At 36.8% G+C, this 11,274-nt stretch overlaps 1 protein-coding gene across 1 annotated transcript; it reads right to left on the bottom strand.

The window, feature by feature from the left end:
* Positions 1 to 3,806: 3,806 nt before the first annotated feature.
* On the bottom strand, positions 3,807 to 5,476 carry LOC110577989 (THUMP domain-containing protein 3). The gene is given in 2 exon segments (XM_021687508.1): positions 3,807 to 5,013; positions 5,015 to 5,476. Coding segments are annotated over 2 exon segments (1,512 nt in total). The 5' UTR covers positions 5,438 to 5,476; the 3' UTR covers positions 3,807 to 3,924.
* Positions 5,477 to 11,274: the final 5,798 nt, after the last annotated feature.

Below are 11,274 nucleotides of genomic sequence, written 5' to 3'. Positions count from 1 at the left end.
GGATTTTTACATGGGGTTTACCCACATTTTCATATTTTCCCTGCTTTTCCAGTTTTGCTTTTTGCATTATATATCATTCATGTAAGGACTAGGCATAAAATTCTTTTAATTAGTAAAACACATTTTAATGAAAATGAAACCTCACAAAATAAAAATAAAGTGGTTTACTTAAAGGTTCCCCCCACCCCACCCAGGGCTAGAAAGTAAAATTGTCAGGTAATTTGTCATGTGCACCAATCTTCATGATGAATTTGGCCCAGCAGGCTACCTATTTCTTATGGCTCATAGCACGAAATAATGTCTATCCAAAGTTGTGAGGAAATTTTAAAGACTGTCAAACATCCTTTTTGGAGATCTGTGTTTTAAGTGTTTGAACATCGTGCTGCGATGTTCACACTGTGCTGATTTAATGATGAATGAACTTTGAAGTATCTTGGTTAGCCCTCACTCTGATGCTTGGAACTAATAATTCACTTCAGTGGTGTGATTAGAAATTTAAGGCCTTCAAATAAAAATGAAGACTGATTCTAGTTCTTACTCAGAACTTACAGTGGGCTCTCTTCCATCCTCAGTCCCAAACCAGAGCAGGAAGTTAGATGTGATGTGGTTCCTGAGAGATCTGAAGTTTCTAGCTGACTAATTTTTAAATGGCAAACTTCATTTTACCCTTCACTTCAATCTGAATTTCATGTTGAATAACACATGGGGGACTTAATAGGAAATGTACTAGAAATCATAGATTTGGTCTCAAATGAACCTTTTAGATATTTGTTAAATTCTTTAATTTCATCAAAAACAAGTGGATCAGGAAATGTCCAAGATGAAATTGGGACTGATACAAAAAAAATGTTGCTTAAGTTCAAATGAAAATGGTCTACAGTATACACTTGTTTCTAGAAAAGTTACTGTTCATAAATCTTTGTCTTCCTCTAAAGAGCCTCTATAAATGACCTCTCATTCTATGTCCCTAAAATACATTATCAAATTTCTATTCTATGCAGTTATTCAACTTGACAGTCATTGAAGTCTTAACATATAAAGCAGAGTGCTAGGCATTGGAGTCCCCAAAATGACTATAATATGATCCTTTTTTTTTTTAATTTGGTCACAGTCTATCTGGATTTAATAAGGGACAGATCTATCTCCTGAAATCACATTAAATAAGCACTTTCTATCTATAGAGGGTAACAGCTCTGAAAAGTCAAGGTTCATGTTCCTCAGGCTCTATATGAACATTTAGGTAGACCTAGTCATTAGCATAATGAAAAAAAATGTATTTTGATTTTCTTCTGGTTGTTGGCACATGCTGCTGTTTTAAAGTTAGGACTACCTGTTTTCCCAGACTTTCCACGGGATTGCTTAACGGCACAGTGTTCCCACAGTGACGCCCAAGAGCCTGGGCAGCACCCTTGTTAGAACCATTGGTCCTCAACCCCAACTGCACATTAAAATAACGTTAAAACATAAATATAGCTTTAAAAAATAAAACATAAGATAGCTTTAAAAAACACCAAGGCCTAAAACCCACTCTAGATTAAGTCAAAATCTGTGGGGCTTGGACTAGGGAACCACTATCTGTCTGTTTATTTTCTATGGTGATTTTAATGTGCAGCAGAATTCAGAAATAACCACCATAGACATTTTCTATATCTAAATCAGATCACTAATTATTTCAGAGTTAACTAGTTATTGTGTTACAACATAAAGGCAATGTGGGAAGTAGGTGTTTTGTCATATTATATGTTACGTAAATCTTACTCCAAATATCTTCCCTCCAAACTATGGAGGACAAGGTTAATCTCTTTAAATTCAGCTGCATTGCTGGAGCCTTGAGGTCCACTTACTCTAACTTGTCACACGATGTAGGTATCATATCTGTAGCATCTATGACCTTTTGCACATTGACAGTTCACTGCCTCCCAAGGCAGCTTATTATATTTGTGGCAAGATTTAGCCATCAGAAAACTCTTCTTCCTTATCTCAAACTGAAATACTTATCTCTATAATTTCACTTGTTAGTACCGATATCCATTTTCTTGAATGCATCTTAATTTCACTGGTGACCGTTGAGATAGTTGAAGACAGTCATCAGAACTTGTTTGTGTCTTCTTTTCTATAGATGAGATATTCTTAGTGCTTTCAACTCTCCCCTTTAGATGTCTGGTGGTTTGGAAATGTGGTTACAAATTCTTTGACATTTTTATCCATCCAGAAATGGGGTGTTTATCCAAGTGAGTCTGGGTGAGCTCCTAACTGAGGGTGCAATTGCTTTGATGCTCTATGAAGTACAAGGTTAGGTCATTAAAAGCCATGCAGTGGCTTCCTCCTTGTTCTGTTGAATCCCTGATCCAGCATGTAAGAAGTCCGATCACTCTGAGGCTGTCATGCTGATGAAATGACAACCAGGAGCTGCGGTCAACACTCCCAGCTGAGCTCCACCTTCCTGCTCTCCCCAGGAAGGCCCCCTCCACGCCCTCCATGTGGGCCAGATCTCACTGAGTGTCTGCAGGCATTGCTACATGGGGCAGAAGAAACCCCAGCTGGGTTCTATTCAAATTCTCAGAGACATGAGATATAACATGATTGTTTTAAGCTACTTAGTTTTGAAGTCGTTACTGAACAACAAACAGATATAAAATGGTACATTTGTTACAAGATACGTGCTTTAATTTGTTGTGCATCTTCTTACCCACCCATTTGAGTACAGATCCTGTCAAAAAAGAAAGTGTTCTCCTCTTTGTTTATATGCCAGGATGCAGTTTGACACAAGATGTTTTCAGCCAACAAAGTATGTCACTTCAGCTTTGTTCTGACAGTCACTGAGAAGTATCTGTTGTTTATTTTTCTTATATTCTGTGGTTTTCTTAATTTACCTTTATCTGATGTTCTGTGTTATGGACTTGAGTTTTAGCTTGTGGGGAAAGAAAGATAAGAAGAAAGAAAGGCCACAGTATTTAGGACAGTTTTTCTGAATATAATTTAGAAGCTCTAAATTCACTGTTAAGTATTATCTCACTTAACTTAAAAGGAAAATGTGATGTCTCTGGGATTAAAAAAAAATATTTTGATTCCTTATCTTTAGTCTTGATATATATGCTACATATAAATGTTCATAAGAAATAAATTTACAATCAGTTAAACAAGTGAATAAGGAGTTTCAAATTTAGTAAATATTTAATATTTGCTACAATTTTTATAAAATATAGCAAAAATATTGTTATATGGGAAGTTGAATTTTAACTTCTAACTGATGATTTAATGAATATACACTCATGCAAACAGACACACATAGATACACATGCACACACAGAAATTTAGAATATATACGAGAAAAAACAATTTGTGCTATAATTTTTTACTCCTAGAAAATACCTGCCTTTGATACATTTCTAATTGTACCACTAGATGGAGCTCCTTGTTAGAAAGTTAGCTACTTCTTAAACCAAAGAGCTCCTGGTGGGGAGGGGAGGGTGGGTGGAATCTGTCTGTCTATCTATCTATCTATCTATCTACCTACCTATCTCTCACCTATTGAACATGGGGGGATAAATATATATTTTTATAATATCTATGGCTTTTCTATTATATATTCCTCTGAAAATATTAAAAAATTACTCAACTTTGAGAAAATTTTATTAAACATTTAGTTATCCAAAAGTTGAGTAACCCCTAACCCATCTGGGAGTGAGATTACATATGAATATTTGAACACTAACAAATTTCAGAAGACATTTCAACTGCCCTTGGATTAATCCTCAGGAATAGTCTGAAAATTTTTGGTTCCACAGAATATGCATCTTTTTTTTTTTTTAAACTGCAAACTGCAATTTTATTAACACTGTTTTTCTCTCAAACCAAGTTCTTCATGCTGACATTCCCAGTGTTGGGAGGCACAAATACCATTAACCATCTTCATTCTTTGCATCACCAAGGAGTTCTTTCCCTATCTTGTTCTGAAGGATGAACAAAAGCTTGAGGTGTACGTTTCAGAAGATAAACTGCTGCATGAAGACCCCCTATGTTCACCCAGACAGTATGTACCTTCCGCCAAACATGTCCCATTCCAGATAATGCCTTGGTAAAGCATTTCTTGTCCTGAGTAAGTAGTGCAGCTCGGCCTGTCCCTGGTCTACAGACACGGCTCATCTCCTGTAGGCAAGCTGGATAAAGGTTCCAGTTTCTCTTTTTGGAGCCCATCCTTTTTCCAAATGGCATGTCTGTTACAATAATGTCCACAGAGCCAGTTCTCAATGGCAGATTGCAGATATCCCACTGAACAGCATCTATGGGCAAGCCCCAGGACACTTTGCCTTCTTTAATTTGGCTCTTGGTCAATAAAGATGAGATGTTATTTGCTGCTCTATTCACAGCCAACGGATTATTATCACCAGCAATATGATAACAGTTAGACCATTCAGTAGCCCCCTCAATTGGTATTGCTCCTGTTCCACACATCGGATCAACTATTATATCAGTAGGTTGAGGAGCACAGAGCCTAAGCATCCCATAGGCAAGAGTAGATCTAAGTGTTGTAGGTCCAAAATGTGTGATATTTCTTCGGTGGAGACTCTCTTCTGTCAATGCAATGCCCACAACAATTTCATTATCATGGATGTTCAAAAGAACCTCCACATCAAAGTTGGTCATGTCAGCCTTCCACTTAAAGTGATCTTGAACAGCACCCCCAAAATCTCTTGCAGCCTCATTTGAGGAAAAGCAATGTTTTTCTCCTGCCCGGTTGCATGTGACTCTAAACTTCAGCACTTCAGGATGAGTTTCTTCTTTTGAACTTTCATCCTTCTCGTCTTTGCAAGATGCCAAATCATCACCTACTAATGTTGATATCTCTTCTCTGATGGCTGGATTTTCATAATAGTCTAAGATATGGGAATCTAAGGTATTGTTAGTGAATCCTTTTTTATCATCTTTCTCATCTGTCTTGTCTCCTTGTCCATTATCAATCTTCTCTTTACCTGAACTCTGATTCATCTTTTTGCGCTTTGTTTTTTTTTTTCTTGAAACTGGTGTTAATTTTCCATACTTTTAAAGGGTCTGACCATGGAAGCTTCCCAGCCAGTTCTTCAAAATCCTTTAGAACTTCTTCCTTTGTTTCTTTGAACTGGTAATCTTTAAACTGCTTAACAACCACAAATAAGTTATCAACTGATCTCAGACAATGAACCTGAGCCAGACTTTCCACTGAAATGTCAAAATATATCTTGCCCCGGTCTTTGCTGATTTTGCATGATGACCCCAATTTCTCTCTCACTTCATCTGCAGCTGTTTGCTCAAAACCAGTAGGTACAGTGGCTCCAACAGTGACTTGGAGGTGCTCAGACTCACTTCTGGGATCACTTCCTGTCACTTGTATAGACCTCCAGTTCTCATCAAGGTTCACATCCAAGAGTTGGTTAGTGGCTTCTTGAACATCAGACATGTTGGCAGTGCTTCCAAGATTCCTAATACAGTCCCTTCTTGCTCCGCCAGACCAACGTGCTCAGGTCACGCCCAGAATATGCATCTTTTATTAATTTCACAGACAATACTATTGTAGTGTCCGGAATGTATATATTCTATTCTTGTAAAAATACACTCTAAAAAATTACAAATTACAATGACAGACTATAAGAAGATGGATGATGGAGTTTTGTGGAACTTTCTGTAAAAAAAACATAAGCAGGTAATCAGCACAACGGGGCACTGTGTTCTCAAGAAGTAAGCAAGCGTCTGATAGAGACATACATGTTGAAATTTGTTCCTAGTAATTTGCATATTCTTACTGTATTATGTGATCAAGAGATATAAAAAATATAAATAGAAAGAAGTAGTGGATTAAATTAGATTTTGGTCAAGATACCAGTACTGAGCACTGAGCAAACCTGATCCAGAAAATGCCTATACATCAGAGAGATACCTTCACTTGCTCAATCAAGGATGGATTCCAAGCCCAGAACAAGGTTACAGCCCAGCAGGGGGAGAAAAAAAAAGTCTTATCCAGCTAACCATTTATTCATCCATCCCAGCAATGATATCATTCAGGACCTATTGGAAGGCGCTATGCTAGCTCATGAAAGTGATAAGTACTATTCATGATAGATAGAAGTATGGATAAAGTCTGATGAAGTAGAGGAGGGATTGACAAAAGGTGCCCAGATTGGTAGTAAAATGCTTTATCCAGAAGAGGATACTTGAACAGACTCTGGAAGCATATTTAAAGATATTAGGAAGAAGGAGGTATTGGGGGTGGGTAGAATTGGGTTGCATTGACTTAAGTATGGGCATAAAGTGAAATGAGATTTAATAAAGTGAGGTTTAAAAATAAAATGTGAAGGTTGCCTGGCTGGCTCAGTTGGTAGAGCATGTGACTCCTGATCTCAGGATCCTGAATTCAAGCCCCATGTTGGGTGAGGAGCTTACTTTTGTAAAAATGTAATAATAATAATAATAATAATAATAATAATAAATTTGAGACTTAGTAACCACATTCTCTCTCTTGATATCCTAACCTGGGCATAACTATGTAGTAGAGTCAATGGTGAGAGTTCTCGGATAGAAGTTCTCCATCTCTTATTAACTTAGACTGTGTTCTTCATGAGTGCTAGAAGCTATCACTTCTAAATCTGAGATGCTTTTTTCATAAAGCCACAAACGTCTAAGTCCTTTATTCCTAACAAACTCCCACATGTTCAATGATAAGGTAGGAAGAGAGAAAAAATTTTATGTGTGTGAAAATGCTTTAGGACGACCACTTCATGTCCAGATATGCCCAGTGATAGCGTATCTCCCTGTGGAAAGAATCGAAGAGAGTGAAGAAGTACAGGTAAGTCAGCAGGAAAAGTAGGCCTTGCTTCTGGCTCTGGGAACCCAGAGCAGAGAGCAACAGGGACAAGGGCAGCTCTGCTAGTCTCTCATAGGGAACACTGTGCTGATTGGATTTAAAAAAAAAAAAGAACTGAAACTCACCCAGTTAGAAATGTCTATGTGTTTTGTCTGTCAGTGCTGGAAGATACTGGAATTGGAGGCTCTGGTGACAGGGATGAACTGAACTACGAGCTCCCAGGTACACTAGGAAGATAACCATGCTCCCCCGATGCATTTAGAGGAGGCTTTTGACAGAGAGACTTGGTTTCTTAATTCCTGGATGATGAGACAAAGGGTAGATGAGATGGACATTTGAGAAAGGGAAGTAGAAAGGAGTATTAGGAAGGGAAATGACAGTAAAACAGAGCCTTGCAGAACTTGATTTTGTCTAACTTAATGCTCTGCTTAGAGTCCAGTATTAAAGTCTAATAAAATATTTGGTTTGTCTGGCTCCAAAACCAATGCTTTTTTCATTATTACAGTAAGTGCGAGAAAGAGGTCATTGTAACTATAGGTAAGGGGAAAAAAGCGATGTTTTATGTTTTATATTGGCAGAAAATCTGGTTATGTTAGCACTTCAATTTGGGACAAAAATGATTCAGAACAAAATTCAGGCTTTTCCTTTATTCCACAAATGCCCTCAAAATATTGCCAAGTTGTTCTAAATAGGTTCTAGGGCCTAATTTTCATTCGTCCATTCATTCTCCCGTGTTCATTGAGGCACTGTAATAGAATTCTTAAGGAATCTTGGCTGGCCATGATTCCCTTGGCTTGAAGTATTTCTGATAATTAGCCATTTATGTGCTGTCCTAGGAGATCAAAACATAAACTCTTCCATTATGTCTTTAGCTTGTGTTAGTTCCTCAAAACACAAATATTCTCAAGTGAAAGTCACTCATTTCTGACATTTTAGTCATCTATGTAACCACATTTTTAACTGCAATATTGTACAATGAAAGAAATGCTCTTGGGATGAATATCTTAGAAAAGCATGTAAAAACATACATTTTCAACCCCTTTAATTCTAACCGACAACTTTTTTTGTAACAGAGGAGAAAAAGAAATACAATTTTGAAATGATGGCTGTTTAGATGAATCACACTTTCCTTCCTCTTCCCAAACTTTCCTCTATGACTATACAAGATAAATGTTGGAAATGACATAGATTTAGTTCCTACACCATGAGGTGAAATGACAAACCTTTGATAAGTGAATTGTCATTCTAGCAAGAATCTGAAGAGTCTTGAGTCTCCAATGTGCAAAATAAAGAATAAGGATAAAGAAAAAAGTGTGATGTGGACTTATTTGGGATTTACAGTTCACATATTAAATTTAAAAATCACGAGTCACTGTTTTGGGGATCTTACAAGTGGTTGTCTCTATAGACAGAAAGTTAGCAAGTAACCTTTTGTCTTGCTTCTATAATTCATTATTTCCAAAATAATGAAATAACTGTTTGACACTTGCCACAGTTTTTAAAACAATCTGCTTATCTGACGTATCAGAATAACGATTAAGCACTGTGTCTCCAACCAGGGATCTAAGATAATTTGATACTGACAAGTACTTTTTGGAGTGCAAAGTAAAATTAGTTTGTATTAGATGGTAGAAAGTCTGCCCTTATTTGGGAAGCTATCATTGTAATAGCTGTTTGATGGGAGAAAGTGCTTATTAGAACTGACCCTATATGGCTAGGATATTAAATTAATAGTGAAACCAATCAGCCATCCAACTAAAGAGAAAAAAAATTGTAATGTTATTTTCTTTTTAAATATAATTTGAAGCCATCGAAATTGAAGACCCTCAGAATTAAAACACATTACACAAGTGTGTTTAATGGAGACTAAAATATACAGGGGAAGTGAACAGGAACCAAAAAAGCATTTGTAATGCAAAATTACTCTAAACTGGCAACAGGGAACTTCTGCATGGAAACTGGGAAGTGACATTGTTTAATGTCAACAGAAGAGATGCCAAATACTTTCTTTACAGAGGCCAAAAAGAAATAATTTGCCATGGAAACCTTACCCGATTCCAGAAAGAGCATGTGTTTCCATTCCAATCAGGAAACCTCTGAGACTCTAAATCTTTGTAGACTGTAAGAGAAATCACATGCCTGTCTTCAGTTCTTGCTTTAATTTTACCAAAAACTTGATTATGTATCCAGTGCTAAGCTAGATAATAGAGACCCTCTTGACTTGGAATATAATGTTGGATATACACAGATAGGAAAAAGAAAACATCGACTTTCTGTGTCCCATCTTCTCATGGACATTCCATCAAATCAGACACCACTGTTGCAGGATACACCATTATTTTATACACAACTAGGAAAGAAAAAGTAATGCCAGTTAAAGTATGACAAGATAAGATTTGTACAGCTCACTGTAGTTTTAGGGAAAATGTCCCTCTTAAACATGTAAAAAAATTTGATTTATGGCATGTCTTTCCCACAAGGGAGATTTGAAGGACAAATATATTTGTAGTTCCCAAGCCCAGCACTTTCTGTGGAATGTTCCATAAAACAAGTAGCTAGGCAGAATTTGAATAAGTATATCTAAGAAACAACAACTACATAGATAACAAAATATTCCATGCTCAAAGCAAGTTTGGGAAATAATGAATTAAATAACATTAAACTCTATTGTAGGATTCACGGAGACTTTAACATTTGAGGATCATTGTGAATCTCCAAGAGGTAAATAAAGTGTCTATTGGTTCCCCAAATTACTTGACATAAATAAACCCTCTTTGTTTTGTAGGGCATATTATGGTAGTAGGGCTCATTTGAAAATATTAATGCACTCAGAATTGAATGGCAAACAGTCCAAATTTATTTAAATTGCTTCCCTAATTTTTAGGTTTCTAAGAAATACACAAAGTTAATATATAAGTGAAATTAAGAACTGTGGAGGCCTATGAGTCTGAAACTCCCTACAAAGACTCCTAAGAGAAAATTGCCCTTTACAAGCTTTTCTAGAATGATCCATTCATTCCTACTGAGGCTTCAAAGAACCCTGCTCATTTCAGGTCCAGATAACTGTAGGGTTGAATGTCCTCCAGTTGTCCTAGTTCTGTGATACACGATGCCACTCAAGTCATTCCTTCTCCGAGAAAATTCAAAGGAGAGGGAATAGGGCATATGTGTAACCAACTGGTTCTTCAGCTGTCTTCCCGGGAAGCCAACATTTTAGGAAAAATAAGGGTACCTTTTCTTATCTTTCCATTTCTCTCCAAAAATTTGCATGGTTGTTGGTCCAGAAGAATTCTGAGAGCCCTAAGAAATAGAAATGCTTCTCTTGTTATGATCTTAAGAGAATCCTCAGAGGCAGTCACCTTGTACCCTTCCTTTTCTCTCTGAAACCTTTAATTCTTTCCCTTCAATTTTTTTGTGTGCTGTAAGTAAAATCTATGAAGGGTAAAAATTAGTAGTTTACACACATTTCAGCTTTTCCTAATACGTACGAAAGTCTAAAATAACTTCTCTCTTAATTCCTCCTTTTCTTTCTCCTTTGAGGGGAAGATTTCTGGAAACTCCAAGTTGGAAAACTTGTCATTGCCACAAAACCTCATTGTAAATCCAGTGATTACTTTTGAAAGGCAATTGTAAAGTAGGAGCCTAACTCTCTAGAAAACGTTCAATTTTGACTAAGTCTTCCTAACGTTGTGCTGTGCTTTGAAGAAAATTATCAGGTTACTGAGGTTCCCAGTATTGAAAAACTACTGAAGAGGAAATAATATAAGCAGTTGACATTTCCTTTTGGGAATTGTGCCCAGGATTTAGGAAAATTAATGAGGCATTGAGAAAACATTAATAGGTAATGTTAGTGCATTATAGAAATTAACTATGCATTTATTTCCTCAAATGGTACAACGAATTTTAAAAGGTGGAGATTTTAAAGGACAAAGGTCACTGTAGCATAAAGAAAAGTAAGAGCATGTTCTAGAACTCCAAGTAGACTATGGAACTGGAGTGGAATGAGTCATTTTCCTCTCATGAGGGAAGAGTGAACCATTATTATCAAACAGCTCTGTTTCTATGTCCCTATTTGGCCTTCTACTCCCTCACCTTCCTTCCTATAAGGGACCTGGAGGGGAATTAGTATCTGGGTCATTAGTTTCCTTGGTAATATCATAGTTTACATAATTTCCTCTAGTGCCAAATCCTTATTGAAACTCAAGGCAGAGCTGTTTTGCCAGCAATTTCTGAGCCATTGATCATGTCCTTAAACCTATCCTGCTTCTGTAAGATAACCTTTGAGGATGATGGAACAAGTATACTTTTAAGCACCTTGTGTCTCCTCGTCTTTGAGTTTGAAAAAAGAAAAGTAGACTCTGTACATAAAATACAGAACATCTTTTTTCTTTCCTGTTGGATCCCTGAAAAGTCAGCACTCCATGTTTGAGAGGTTT

The sequence above is a fragment of the Neomonachus schauinslandi genome, chromosome 5 (assembly GCF_002201575.2).
Source record: "Neomonachus schauinslandi chromosome 5, ASM220157v2, whole genome shotgun sequence".
Lineage (NCBI taxonomy): Eukaryota > Metazoa > Chordata > Mammalia > Carnivora > Phocidae > Neomonachus > Neomonachus schauinslandi.
The sequence above is the reverse complement of the archived record's forward strand: the minus strand, read 5'-3'. Positions and strand labels throughout refer to the sequence as shown.